This window comes from Leucopleurus acutus (genome assembly GCF_964270905.1).
Source record: "Leucopleurus acutus genome assembly, chromosome: 15".
Taxonomy (NCBI): Eukaryota; Metazoa; Chordata; class Mammalia; order Artiodactyla; family Delphinidae; genus Leucopleurus; species Leucopleurus acutus.
In genome coordinates this window covers 7,186,601-7,202,145 of record NC_139157.1, presented here as the reverse complement: position 1 = coordinate 7,202,145, position 15,545 = coordinate 7,186,601, and the positions used below count along the sequence as shown (strand labels likewise).

Genomic DNA, 15,545 nt, shown 5'->3' with positions numbered 1-15,545 from the left:
TTCCATGGATCAAAGAAGCAGAAATGAAGAATACGTAACCGATGACCCGATCTCTTCCCTAGCTTCCCTTTCAGTAATCTCTTGAACAAACTCTGTGAACAGACTGTGTGAACAAGATAGCATCCAAAGAAAGATCACAAGAAGTCAACAAGCCTGCATGCAGTGGGGGTGTGGGGGGTGGGGGTGGGGTGTGTGTGTGGGTGTGGGGGGGGGTGGTGACGACTCTAACCCCCCATCTCAATGATTAGCTGAGATTACTTCCCTTCTTCCCTTTAAAACTTTCATGGCCAAGCAGACTCTTCAGACATGGTTTTCTGGGGACACCGAGTCTACCATCTACCCAGACAGCCGGCTTTCCGATTAAAAACGATTTTCCTTTCTACCAACAACTGCCTCTTGGGTATTGATTTTCCAGCGGTGAGCAGCTGGACCTGAGTTCGGTAAGGATATTGCTAAAAAGCAATGATATCCTTGCATCGCATAATGCTGCAATACTCCTACCACTCCATTCATGGGGATAGTTTTCACCAAAGAGTTCAAACAAAGGCACTTTTGAAAAAAAATAACGTGAGGCTAGTATTGATTTCCCTGATGGAAGGGTTGCTGAGTGGTTTTCTCTCTTTTCTAAAGACTCCTCTGATCATGCTAAGATACCTTATCCCTAATCCACTTACCTCTGGGGTAAAACTCTCATGGAAGTACCAACACACGACACATGGCCACTGGGAAGTCTACAGCTCACCCGGAGGAAGGAAGTGGTTCTGGAGGGACTGATGGCGGGGAGTCCAGAGTCCCATCACCATGGCTGTAGGCTACTAAGCTGGCCCTGATGTTTTCAGATTGGAACCTTCGATGGTCTCCAGGAAACAGCTCTCATCCCCATAGCCTGAGCCCTGCTTTGAGGAAGGAAGAGGGTACTCTACCTGAGTAACTGTTCCTGAGGCTTCGAACAGGGCACTGCATTCACCTTCGTGGTACGGTTCCTTACAGTCCCGGCAAAAGACGAACTGCAGGAGAACACATGCGGGTTAGAGAGGGGCTTGCTGGTTGCATCTGGTCACATGCTTTTCTTTTCCAAGCTCATTCTATCCCTGCCTCTTACCTGGGTGATGGTTTGTGTGCCAAATTACTTTTTTTTTTTTTTTTTTTGTGGTACGCGGGCCTCTCACTGTTGTGGCCTCTCCCGCTGCGGAGCACAGGCTCCAGACGCGCAGGCTCAGCGGCCATGGCTCATGGGCCCAGCCGCTCCGCGGCACGTGGGATCCTGCCGGACCGGGGTACAAACCCGTGTCCCCTGCATTGGCAGGCGGATTCTTAACCACTGTGCCACCAGGGAAGTCCCCAAGACATTTTTTCCCTTCACGTTGTCTCCACCATAGAAACAACTTCTCCTCTGTCCCCATGGTCAATTTCCTGTTTTAACAACCCATCTGAAGATCATTTTAATCTCAGGGCATAATAAGCAAGAAAGACAAGTATTTTATCAGGAAAAGGCCTCTTCTACAGCTATGTCACCATCTCTCTTCTCACCTGCACTTTCAGAGTGTTATAGCTTATTTCTTCTCACAGCAAAGAGAATGAGCCCACGTTTTGTGGGATATAAACTTTCCTTAAAGGTTCATGTTGGTGGGAGAGGGGGTATGTGTCAGGATGTCATTACACAAATCACCAAGACCACCAGGTTTTAGTTTCTGCCATTTTAATTTTCCCTGAACTGACAGCTAATCCGGTGAACAGTGAATGAATTGAATTGGATCCTAGAGTCCTTTCTTAAGGCTTTTTTTTTTTTTAATGTATCTGCTCATCTTTGGGTTTGTCTCAGACCCATCACTCTGTTCTTATGTTGAAAAACTGTGAACTGAATGGTTCAATCATTGAGAAGAGCTCACTGTGTGATTTCACCCCACTGCTTTTCATGGAAGCAAGTCTGATCTCTTGGTGTGACAGGGAAAATGTTTCACATCTTATTAGCTCGGGGATGAGATATAAAATCAGTTTCATGGTCGAGGAACACTCTGGAGGTTGATCAGTTTGTCAGAATAAATAGGACTTTCCTGACACAAAGACATTAAATTCCCTTTCGTACCAGTACTACAAAGAATAGACCATATATATATATAAAACAGAAAAGAAAGAGCCTATAAAAATTAAACCCTCAGGCTTCCCTGGTGGCACAGTGGTTGAGAGTCCGTCTGCCGATGCAGGGGACACGGGTTCGTGCCCCGGTCCGGGAAGATCCCACATGCCGCGGAGCGGCTGGGCCTGTGAGCCATGGCTGCTGAGCCTGCGCGTCTGGAGCCTGTGCTCCGCAGCGGGAGAGGCCACAACAGTGAGAGGCCCGCGTACCCAAAAAAAAAAAAAAAAAAATTAAACCCTCACCACTTCAGTATGGCAAAAGGCAAGAGAAAGCTGAAAAAATGTGTTGGTGATAATTTAGCATTAATGCACTTGCTAATTTGCTCCTATTCAGACAGTATAACTTAAATTTAGATACATTGTGCCATGGGCTTCCTAGTTAAATAAATCTGTCTCGTACAAAATGAGGAAATATCTAGAAGGTCTGATTTGATCTAAAAAGAGTTCGGGTTTTTTTTGGGGGGGTTCAGTGTTGGCTTTTTTTTTTTTTAATATATCTTTATTGGAGTATAATTGCTTCACCATACTATGTTAGTTTTTGTTGTACACCAAAGTGAATCAGCCATATGCATATATATGTCCCCTTATCCCCTCCCTCTTGAGCCTCCCTCCCACCCTCCCTATCCCACCGCTATAGGTCATCGCAAAGCGCGGAGCTGATCTCCCTGTGCTACGCTGCTGCTTCCCACTAGCTATCTATTTTACATTCAGAGGACGCGGGGTGGGAGGGGGAAGCTGGGGCAAAGTGAGAGTAGCATTGACATATATACATTACTGAAAGTTCAGGTTTTTAATTAAGTTATCCAGAACTCAAGACTGTCAACCAGGTACTTGTACAAATGCTTAGGACTTCAGTTCTCAAACTGTGTACCAAGGAGCCCTGGGGTGTCACAACAAACTCACAGGGGTGGAGTGGGATCTTTTAAATTTTTGAGGAAAAGCACAGTGATACTCAGCATCTGTTGGACACTGTGAATTACTAACTCAAGGCTGTTCACGGTGTTAATGTAGATTGTGCTACCCTCCTTTTGCTGACATCATGTTTTTGCAAAGCGGGATTTTTGGAGGTTACTGTGATAAAAAAGACAGCTGCCAGGTGAGCATCTCTTTGGACCAGGAGATGTAGTTATTTAAGAATGAAATAAAAATATTTGTTTCTTTCAATTTATGTGAACTATTTTTTCAAATGGCTATGAAGTTGCTAAGACATTAATTCCTACTTATGTTATGTGGACCTAATTATTTAATAAACAGAATGTTACGTGTTTCTTTTGGCCTAGAAGCACCAGGAAAAATTTACCAAGCCACTAGGGGCATGGTGAACAGAGGAAATTTGGGGAAGTCTGGCTTAGGCAGATACAAAACTCCTTGAGATAATGTTTTGGGTCTGTTTGCAAAAACTCCTAGGGGCACAGGTATTTGCAAAGAGCTTGAGGAGAAAACATCTGGCTCCAGTATCTTCATATTCACTCTGCCAACCTGCCTGTCTCCTTCCTGGGGCACATGGGTCTGGCTTTAACCAATAATGTAGAAGGCTGCCATCTCCCCAGGGGTTTATTAGTCATTAACTGTGGGCTCATATTTGCGGAGGCTCTTTTAGGATGCCTTGTGAGTAAATACTAACTGAATGGAAGAGACTACCACACAGTTATATTGCATACTTTTCCTGGATTCTTTTCTTTTTTTTTTTTTGCGGTACGCGGGCCTCTCACTGTTGTGGCCTCTCCCATTGCGGAGCAGAGGCTCCGGACACGCAGGCTCAGCGGCCATGGCTCAGGGGCCCAGCCGCTCCGCGGCATGTGGGATCTTCCTGGACCGGGGCACGAACCCGTGTCCCCTGCATCGGCAGGCGGACTCCCAACCACTGCGCCACCAGGGAAGCCCCTGGATTATTTTCTTTTGAGATAGATCTGACAAATGCTAATAATTTTTGCATGTTTTAAAAAAAGAATTTTTAAAGCCTTTTAAAAATCATAACAGTAATACATACTTATTCTATTGGTTCTGTAAACTCTATCTCCTTATTACATATGATTAAAAAGCAGTATCTATGGACTGTATTACCTTAGTGCCTGTGATGTTAATTTTATGTGCCAACTTGGCTAGACTATAGTCTATTCAACCAAACACTAATGTAGGTTTCTCAGTGAAGAGAGACAGTCCTAGATGATCTGGGTGGGATTGATTCAATTAGTTGAAAGGTTTTTAAGAGCAGACCTGAAGCTTCCTTAAGAAGAGAGTTCACCTGTGGACAACAGAGTTCCAGCCTGCCCTTCCTGGCATCCTGCCCTGTGGATCTGGGACTTGCCTAGGTAGCCCCATAATCCCCATAATCACGTAAGCCAATTCCTTGCAGTCAATCTCTCTCTATAGATACAGATATATTAGACATAGAAATATTTATATATAAATATATACTAGATATCTACTATAGCTATATCTATAGATATCTCTTTATATATCTATAGATCTATGGGGACAGCTGAGCATGCCTAGATAATCTATATTTACATTTATCTCCTACTGGTTCTGTCTCTCTGGTGAAACCTTGGTTGACACAGCTAAGCTCCTACAGAAGTTTTACTAGGTCAGTTTATTTATACTAGGTCAGTTATTCTTGTGCAAAGACAACTTTTGAATTGTCTATGTTATTTGAAAAATTATAATTTAAATCTTCCCCCCTCCCCCCCTCTTTTTTTGGCTGTGCTGCGTGGCTTCTGGGATCTTATTTCCCCAACCAGGGATCGAACCCGGGGCCCCTGGCAATGAGAGCACGGAGTCCTAACAAGTGGAGCGAGAAGGAATTCTCTCCCCGTTTGTTTTTAATCCCGAGTACCCAATGGACAATGCGTCTTAGAAGTCAACACCAGGAACAAGTTAATCACTCCCAACAGTGTGACGGCTTCCCTTTATCTGACAGTGAACCTGGTGATCCAATACATTTTTCTCTTTGGAGCAGCTGCCTGTCTGGTTGGTGCCAAACTTCTCACTTAACTGTAGTAATTAGCTCATCCTAAATGCCTAAGATGAAGTATACAATTTTAAGACAACTATTCAATAAAGGATAAGTTCAACAAGATACTTTTTTTTCTAATAAGTAATAGCCAAACTGTTCTTACCATTCAAGTCATATTTTTGCCTTGCGGTTAATATGTGTTGAGTATTTATTTTGGGTGAATAAAATCTTGGACTTGGACAACATGTAAAAGAATAGCATATTGTAATTCACAAAATCATACAGTGATATTTGTATTTTAAAAACTCAGATACAATTTAGTGTTTAAAAGTAAAGCCTTTGAAGTCAGAGAGACCTGGACTCAGAGGCCCTTCTCTACCATTTATTATCTGTGTGACCCTAACATCTCTTTGCTTTAGTTTCCTGCATCTGTAAAGAAGAAGTAATAAGATAATTAATATTTAACCCAGTTTCTGGCACCTAGTAAATAGGAGAAATGGTTTTCTCATGGAGTTACAATGTTTTATGAGCAAAAAAATTCTATAGAAAAGTAAGGTGATAGTAAAGCACCTTGTTAATTAAAGCAATTCTCAATATACTAATAATTGCTGTTGTTCTGTGAAGGCCTGGGTGAAACTGAGGACCTCGTGGGAAGCCACCAAGCTTGTCAGCTCCCCATAACGGCAGCAGAGAAAGGGATACTGACCCCTCGTTCCTCGTGTACACGCAGAGGTGCCGTCACTGTCACTCCCCTTAGGCAATCCCACACTACCATGCAGCTAAATGAACTGCCCGTCACGTTTATCATTCAGTATCATGTCAGTAGACAAGTCATTTGATGGATGTTTGAGTTTGATTTCCCGTACGCCCATAATGGAGACATTCAAAAGGACATGTATGTATATTTTCTCTTCGGAAGCATAAAAAGGGATGAGATGAACAGCCTCCAATGCACTCAGAACACACATTGTCGGTTGTTATCAGTAAAGGTGAGAGCCCGTCGGCACCTACAAGCGATGAGCTTCAAGATAAGGTCTGACCCTCAAAGGTGAATGATCTCTATGTGAAAAGCCCGAAGTTCTTTGTGCTTGTTTTCTATCACGACAGCATCTATTATAAAAGCATTTTATTATGTGCCATTTATTTTTCCTCCACAGCTCTGAAGTTCTGTGTTAAAAGAACAGGAGAGAATCAAATATCATCTCAGGACCCCTTACTATATTCAAGGGAAACATCAAAACCATGACACACACATTTGTACTTCTTTGGGAATAGATGAATACTTTTCTTTTAGGTGTATGACTTTCCAGAAGATGGCAGCAGTGATACATGAGATTCAGCCCCAGTGTGTTAAAAATAGTCTATCAAAGAGGGAGGCTCCCCACGCGGTGGCTAGCCGCGGATATATGGAAAACTGGTTCTGACAAGACAGTGCCACAGAACGGAAATGGTGTTAGATTATAACGCGCTAAGACATAAGTTCGAAAGGAAGAAAGTCAGGTTATTTCCTTTCAAGTACACAACATCTTAGAATCACAGAATCTCACGGTGGGAAGCAGTCTTAAACTGTGCCACGCTCTAAACGCAAACAGACTACAACAATCTTTTACATGCAATCTCCAAATGGCTAAAAAGAAATAATTTCAAGGAAGCTGGATAGAGCTCAGTAGCTGAACTCTTTTGTATTTTTCAAATTCTGTACAAATCATCAAAGGTGGTTACACAATGCCATCTATGTTCCCACAAAATACTGTGACCTCTACACTCCCTCCCTACCCGGTCCCCTGAATTATTTTTGTTTTAGGTTTGCTACCATGAAAAGCCCCTTACTCTCCTTGGTTTAATTTCCATTCACGGGAGTTCTCAAAAGAACTCTGAAAATTCCCTTTTCCTACGGCATCATGATCTCAAGCAAGTGCAAGTATGTATCCATTCAGTCTTTTGGTTGTGCAGAGTCTTAATTTATACACTTACTGTGAGTATGATCTAATGGGAAGCTTTATTACCATCTGTCTCAGAACCTATTAGAGAAGATGAGCTCATACAAGAGACCATACCTGCGAACCTACTTTCAACAGAGAACCTTAAATTAAGAGAGGCGCCTAATAAATGCTCTGAACTGTGTGGGTGGTGCGCCTGGTGATGATACTCCTGGGAATTGAACTGCCCAATGTATAATCAGAGACAAAAATATCTGAACTTATTTCCTACTTTAAAATATTTACAGTTTTTTCAAACTTAAAAATGCTTCTTGACCATTTATTTTTCCTTGCTCAAAAACAGCTTTATCGGGCTTCCCTGGTGGCGCAGTGGTTGAGAGTCCGCCTGCCGATGCAGGGGACACGGGTTCGTGCCCCGGTACGGGAGGATCCCACGTGCCGCGGAGCGGCTGGGCCCGTGAGCCATGGCCGCTGAGCCTGCGCGTCTGGAGCCTGTGCTCCGCAACGGGAGAGGCCACAACAGTGAGAGGCCCGCGTACCGCAAAAAAAACACAAAAACAAAAAAACAGCTTTATCGGGATACAATTCACATAGTCTGGGTTTTAAAAAATGGTTTATATATTTTTTGAGTGAATAATACATGCGCACAGCACAAATTCAAAAGGTGCAAAAGGCAAATAGTGAAAAATAAGTCTCCCTTCCTCCTCGGTCAGCTCACAAAGCTTTCCAGGGACAATCACTCTCACCTGCATATATACAAGCTATTTTGAGACTAAAAATGGTAGACAGAATATTGCTTTGTGTAACGTGCTCTGCACCTTGCTTTTTCATTTAATACATTACAGCCTGTCCTATATCAGTGCCCTCTGAGCAACCCTGAACAGCTGAATTTTCCCTCAACAGCCACACGATATACAAGTTGATAGATGTATCGGAATTCATTTAACAGCACCCTACGGACGAGCATTTAGGCCCTTTCCAATATTCTGCCATTATAAACAAAGCTGCGGGGAACGTCCTTCTCCATAGGCCATTTTGCACGTGTGAAAGGAAATCTGTAGGATGAATTTCTGGAAGTGAAATAGCTGGATCGAAGGGTGTGGGAAGTTTACATTCGGATTGCTTCTGCGAGCCTGCTCTCGTGGAGCGTGCGCAGGTCCCAGGCCCTGCAGTGAGGTGTGTGAGGGATGACCTGCCCCTCCTCCCCTCCAGCGTGCTGTCACCAATCAGGGCCTTTGTCAAACCCAAACAAAACAAAAGAATCTCTAACTCACAGCACTTCTGCTAAGGCCTTTTTATCCATGTTGGATTTCTGCAAAGACGTGCTCCTGGCCAGAGAAATAACTCCCAGTCACTTCTGAGTCCTGTCCAGACGGCTGAACCAAGGTCAAGAGGGGCCTGCAGCCGGCCCTCCATCACTTCCCTGCTCCCCCTGCCTGGGCTCTGAAACAAGGTGCTCGGAGCTCGTCTCCTCCTTGTTTGGACTGGCCTGAATTCATCCTGCTGGCGGGAAAAGGCCTCTAAGTGAATTTTAGCTTCGGTGGCTTTAAACACTGACAGCCAACAAACTGGAGGTCCCGGTGAAGGAGAAGGAAACAGGAGACAAGGGAGCGGCACGTTCAGTTGCCCAAGGCTGTGTCCCGGGCCTTAGCTCTGAGAAGAGTAGACTCGGCACCACTGCCGTTGCCCTGCCAGGAGGACAGCAATGACAGCAACGGGCAGGGACCCTGGGGGAGTGTGACAGGTGTGACTGATGGCAGCGATCCTCTCTCCCCAAGCCTCCACGCTTCCTGTCTCACTCTCTCTTGCTGTAACCGTTTTTTTTTTTTTTTCGGTGCTCGGGCCTCTCACTGTCGTGGCCTCTCCCGCTGCGGAGCACAGGCTCCGGATGCGCAGGCCCAGCGGCCATGGCTCACGGGCCCAGCCGCTCCGCGGCATGTGGGATCCTCCCGTAGTGGGGCACGAACCCGCGTCCCCTGCATCGGCAGGCGGACTCTCAACCACTGCGCCGCCAGGGAAGCCCGCTGTAACCGTTTTAAAGAAGGATTCCCGGGGTGCTGCCCCCATCCCACCCTCCACATCCCCAGCCCCCTCCCTCACTTCACCGCTCCCCTTGTTTCCAAAGGCCAAAGTAGGATTGAGCTGCAAGCTGGGACTCTTGCAAGTATTTGATGATGATGTTCACAGCATCCTTGCTGCTCTAAACAAACTTCTTGGCAGGTAAATTTCTGCATCTAACTGAAAATTCCCTTTAACATCTTACAAGGCCGGCTCAATTTTGCTTTCCAGTCAGCGTTTCCCAAACCTTATGGGGCATTTGGTTCCTTCCAGAAAAGGAGCAATGGTCACAGAGGATCAAATTCAACACCACTTTCAAATATTGCCACTCATTAGTGAACATGTTTGAATATGGCCATTCGTTAGTAAAATGCATAGCATATGTCTTCTCTAATTTTTAACTGGCCTCTAATCCTTGTGACCTTATCATTTACAATCTGTAGAAAGGCACTAGACTCTGTAAAAACGGTTACACTCTGCCAGTCAAAATGTGAGATTCAAGCCATATGGCAGTTTGAGCCCAATTTGTCCCATATGCCTGTGGGCGTCCTTCCGCTTGCTAGCGCAGCAGGGGAGATGAACGCTTCCCTTGAATGCTTGGGCCCAACCCCAGGCAACTCCGGTCAGGGTCAGCTTTGGAAAGGTGCTAACAGTGTTGGTGGCACTCCCACGGGCACATCTTAGAGATGTTTGTCTTTGGAGGCTTTGCAGCTTGTCAAACCTTTACTGTGTGTTAGGCAGTTTTATAGGTGCCTTGGGAACATACCTGTTCCCACCCCTCTCTCCATAGCCTCAGTCAAAAAAGGTCAGGGTATTTTTCTCTCCAGTACTGTCTCTTCCTTACATTCCTCTATGAAATGTTTGTCTCTCTCTATGAAACTATTCTCACTTATCCCCTCTTCTAAATGAAGAGGATTTGAATCCTATTCATCCTTGTTTCCCCCAGATCCAGTGTCTGGAACATAGTAGGTGGTCACTGTCTGTTTGTCGCATGCCAGGCGCCCAGTTCAAGGCGTTTACAACTCAGTAGGAGAGATGATGCTTGTGGAGAACAAAAGACCTGGAGGACAACAGCCCAGAGTCATGTGCTGAAGTGTCCAAGGATGCAAGTCTGCAGGAACTCCCAGAGAAGAGCCCCGGGTTGGGTTGGGGTTTGGCCGCAGTGGCATTTGCCTTTCCGCCCCTCGCATTCCATTCCCTCTTCAGGCAGTGGTTCTAACATCAGGCTAGTCTCTCACCTCTCTGCTAACAGCTTGGAAAAATCCCTCCCCCGTTCCTGACCTCCCTCCTGAACGACGGTGCAGGCTGCTGAAGACTCCCATCTGGACAGGGTGCAGCCCCTTCAGATTCATGTCAACTCAAATCCCATGTGATTATTGTGGAAAAGAGGACTGGGATAAAAGAGCAGAAATTCAAAGAGTTAATTTGAGGGGTGAGGGTAGGGGACCCAGAAGGAGGGGTCCCTGCACACCTGTAGGACCACACCTGCCTGGGGCCGCCCCTCCTCCTTTCTCCTGCTCTCTTCACTCTCGGAGCACCGTCACCCTGAAATGCTCAGCACAGACCTCACATTCTCCCAGAATTAATCCTGTTTATAATGCCAGGGCTAGCAGAGCAGTTGTCGCGTAGGCAGGACGGACAGACGTCTGTAAAACGAATGAGTGGTAGGAGCTGGAAAACTCTAAACTTCCAAGAAGCATGAGGAGAGCCCAGTGTCATGGGAATCCAGCCATGAGGAGCCTGGGCCCCGGAACAGGAGGAATGAGACCAAGACATTTTTGGTCCCTTGAAGCAATTAGTAGCCAAGTTCGGAGGCTAAGGTCCCAGGGATGATGGAGTGGGGAAGGCTTCACGACAGAGGGGTCTGAATTGGTCTGAAAACAGAAAAAGAAAATGAAAAGGGAGGATGAAGATGCTAGAAAGAGGGTGGGTAAGAGTGGGAGGAAAGCCCTAGAGGAGATAGGCCAGGAACACCTAAACGCTCCCAGGTGGCGGTTTAAGAGGAGGAGGGCCGAGTTTCACCTCGTGGGAAGGCAAAGTCCTGGCTGGGATGGTGATTTGCTGATGAGAAGGTTGCCTGAAGGAGATTGCGTCTGATTAGTGCGATGCCAGCTATTACTCCTCTGGAGTCAAGAGGAAGAGCAGAGTTAAGGATGGAGGAAGCCTGGAATAGCCATTGTCAGTCAGGAGATGACACACGAATCGAGGGAAGCCCAGCTATGCTGAGGACCCAACTGATGCAACGGCGCCAACCTCTGCTTCCCTGTGACTCAAAATGTGCCCCCAGGCCAGCAGCACAAGCATCGCCTGGGAGCTTAAGGAGGAATCTCAGGCCCTGCCCAGAAGTGCTGAATCAGAATCTGCATTTTAATAAGATCCCTGATGACCTGTGTGCACACCGCAGGTTAGAAGCACTGCTCGAGCTCATTCATTCAATCAAAAGTTACTGAGCACACACACTGCGTGCCAGGTGCCCTGAGGGCATACAAGGATGCATACGATACAATTTTCAGTCTCATGCGAGTCACAGTTCACCCCTCCCTCCCTCTACCCAGCCCTCCCTCCAGCCAGCAAGTATTTATTGAGAACGTACTCTGTGCCAGGTGCTGTGCTAGGCAGTGTGAGTGGTGAACACGCTGGGCACTCTTCTTGACCTCAAGGAGTTTATATTCAGCTGTGTCCTAATTGTCATGGTGGACAAGGTTTTTGGGGGAGCACAGGATGTGTGCGGCCACCAGCCCGGGCAGTCAGGCTAGGTCTCCAGGAGGAAGTGGAGAGTAAATTGAGACCCAGCCGAGTCTGGTCAAATGATGGGTCCCTGAATGGTGCTCATTCGAGGTCTGGGACAGCGCCAGTGCTGGGGGCTTTCAGGGGAAGGTGGACCTTTTCACTCTGGACCACTGAGTTGGAGGTGTTGAAGTGAGACAGGAGGGGGGGCGGTTGGGGACTGGAGGTAGAGCGAGGGTCAGGGTGGGAGGCGTGGCTTTGTGGAGGCTGTGGATTCTGGTTGGGTAGCCAGGGCAGGAGCAGGGGCTGCAGGGGGCAGACTGAGCCAGGCTGGGAGCCCCAGGGAGCTGCAAAGCCTCAAGCACTCACAGCATGGCTAATTAAGAGAGTCGGGCACGGGGCAGTGGGAGAGAACACTCAGAAACTGAGTTTTGGCCAGTGTGATTGCATTGCTAACAAAACCCAGCAGGAATAGACTCTGCCAGAGTTAAGTCTGCAGCATTTTTGTTTTTGATCTGGAATCCATTGGCAAAAGGACACAGTCTAGAACTGAGCTGTCCACAGGCACAGGACTAACTTAAAATGTTCTAGTAGCCACATTAACAAAGTAAAAAAGAAGCAGGTTTATAAATTTGAACATTTGATTTAACCCAATATATCCAGACTGTATTTTCAACATGTGGCCAACATAAAAGGTGTTGTTATTTTTCATGTTTGTCACTGAGACTTTGAAGCCTGGCGTGTGTTGAAGCCTCACATCGTCTCAGTTCAGATCAGCTGCAAACCATTGGCTCGGCTGCCTCACGTGGCTGGCGGCTACCACGTCGGACAGTGTGGTTCTAGAACTCTTGAGTCTCAGAGCTACTTGGATGAGGTAGACGGCCAGCTTAGGTACCACAGAACAAAAAGAAACAGAGCACCTTCCATACGGAATAAGTGAGTAGGACAGGGCGATGTGGGAAACAAGAGAAGATAAGAAATTAGCTGTGCTAATGGAAAGAAATTAGATTTTTTTTTTCTAATAAAGGATGCTCTTCACTTTTAGCCTTTGAAAGACTCACTTGGTCTGTGATGTAGGAGAGATGTGCAGAAACAGAAAATCACAAATAAGAAAATGTGGTGCAACTGTCTCCAATGGGAGCGTACGGATTTTCCTGCCACACACGGTGAGTTATTTGTGAAAAGAAAGTCCAAAAAACCAGAACCAACCTGAGTTACGTCTAACTTTCCCAGTGTCCCTGGGTGCCTGATTCACCTGCTGGCTCACTCTGTCAAATCTTGTACCAAGGACAGAGAGCGTCCAGACCATTAATCATGGAGTAGATGACCGAACTGCTGCAGACAAATACCTGCTTCTAATGTCTGCAATCCTATCCTTCCTTTAAGTGACGATATAGGATGAACTTAATACATGTAAAGCCATAGAAATCCACAATGTTACTCACATTAGTTGGACCCAGTATGACTACAGTCTCCTAATTTAGCCAACCAAGGGGTTTAGGTGAGGGACTTTTGCTTTCAGGTGTGAAGTATCAGGCTGGCGCCTCGACTTTGGAAGCCTCCGTTCACACGATTTCACAAGAGAACTTTCATGTGCAGTAGTTTAGGTAGGGCCTGGCGAATTAGGGAAAGGTCACCCTACCAAAGACCAGTAACACTGCAGCACTTAAGAATTAATGCTAAAAGCTAGAATCATGACTTGGATTTCACCCTTGAAGTCATGAAGTCACTAATGACAGAAGCTGAAACGAATGTCAGAAAGTTCCCGTCACTGCACGAAGTTGTTGTGGGCACATGGCATTTGGAGGCAGGAGGCCGGTCATCCCCTATTTAAGGTTTCCCTGGACCTCCTGGTGTTCTCTGCCCCAGGACCTGGGCCCTCAATTATTATTCATGAATATTCCTGCTCAGAAAGGAAGAGAGAAGCCCAGAGACGGGGTCTGAGCTGTTCATTCACACCCCAGTCTCCACGGGGCTGAGACACTTCAGGCTTCTGTTTCTGTTGGTAACACTGCTTAAGGAAGGTTCCCAGCTCTTAACAACGGCAGGAGCAACACCCCTTTATCCTGCCCGATGGGCATCTGTGCCCCGAGGAGCAGACGGTGGTGGAAGCCCTCCACACTCAGGGAGCTGCTTTCCTCTGAGGCCCTGACATCGGCCCCGCCTCCTTCCATCAGGGCAGCGTGTGAACCCAAGATAACGCCCGCCTAGGGGTGCTGAGAGCTGAGCGGAAGCCTGGCGCCTTCAGCGGCCTGCAAACCGTTGTCTCCCAGCCACACACACCTTGCGGAGTCTTGCTCAAGTGTGAAGTCAATCCCTGACTTACAAGACCGCCCCCTCCTCCCACCGCCTGTGCTTTCTCTCCTGATTTTATTGCTTTGCGGAGGAAGTAGAACGCCAGCTAATTAAGTGGCCGCTAAACAGCCAGTACCTGGACTGTGTCTCGGAGCTGCTAAGATAACGGCAGGTTGCAGGAGAGTGAAGTGAAATGTCATCTCCAGCGCTGCCTCTTAGCCAGTATCCTTCTGTTCATTAAGCCGAATAACAATGAACAGAGGAGTGTTCACGGTTCACTTCGCGGCGCCCCCTTCCTCCCTCTCGATTTGGCGGCAGAGAACCTAGAGCCACGAGGCCCTCGCAGAGCGCACCGATCATCTTCAGGGTGGAACGGCCGCCCCTTTTCTTCTGGCAGCATCCTTGCTAATGTTGGGACGTGATATTATTCTGAACTTTCAAAAACTGCCCCACGCCTTGGATATGCCAGCCGCAATGGGCATTCAGCGAATATTTTTAGGGATAATTATAAAGATCTAACGCCTTATTCTTTGAAATCCCATTTTTGCCTGTGACTAGAATCAAATTTTCAAGAGGCTAATAGCTCCTAAAGGAACCTTTGCTGCTACGATCCGGTGGGGAGATAGAAAACTGCTCCCAGGCGCAGCCGCTTGGAACATGGAATCATCCACTTCCACAACTCTGTGTTTAGAGGAAAAGGTGTCGTAGTGTCTCCCTCCCCCATCACGACACGACTCACCGTGACATACTCATCACGGGAAGACTGTGTCCTAGGAGGGAAATGCTCATTCCAACAGTCACCGAAAGCATGCAGACGGCCACGACTCCCCCTTTATTGCTACAGAGAACCTGACACCCTCCTCCTTCAAGGCAGCAGCAACAACTTCTAAAAAACCTAACAGTGCAAAGTTGTACAACCTGGGTTCGATTTCCAGCAGAAAAGTATAATTTCCTTTGGAGTCTTAAAAAAAGTGGAATGAATTCTTCTCCTATTGGGACGGTCTGACACAGGTTTTTTTGGTTAAGTTTCGTTGAAGGCAGGCGTGATAAAGTCGCCTCTCACCACCTCCTTCAGCTTCTTGACTCTCTACCCTGAACACTGGTCTGTGTCCCACGTGTCTCACAGGCCTTCACTTTAGTACAGACCGAGAGCAGATTGCTTGGCGTGAAACCAGCTTTGTCGCACAGTAAGCTCTGCAGTGGGATCTGGGGGGAGCCCATTAATCGTCATTTGCTGTCACGCGCTCGTGAACCTCTTTTCCAATCTTGCTGCTCATTTGTAGCAGCTGCCGTTGCCATCGAGTGCCTTTCCTGAGAAGCGGGCTCGCCGTGACCAGTGTTCCGGGCTGTTTTCTAGGGCACGTGAATGGGAACCAAGGGTCCTCAAGGACTCACGGCCAGGCAGGCTCCCGTGCCGTGTTTCAGACCCCTGG

The 15,545-nt window shown here is 47.0% G+C and overlaps 1 protein-coding gene across 2 annotated transcripts in view; it reads right to left on the bottom strand.

Moving 5' to 3' along the window:
* Positions 1-15,545, bottom strand: part of PRKN (parkin RBR E3 ubiquitin protein ligase) — a gene marked incomplete at its 3' end in the record, with an annotated part of 1,244,701 nt that overhangs the window by 28,527 nt on the left and 1,200,629 nt on the right. For both annotated transcript variants that reach the window (XM_082855877.1, XM_082855878.1), the window contains exon 10: positions 924-1,007. In XM_082855877.1, the coding sequence (XP_082712003.1) occupies positions 924-1,007 (84 nt within the window). The remainder of the gene's footprint in view (positions 1-923; positions 1,008-15,545) is intronic.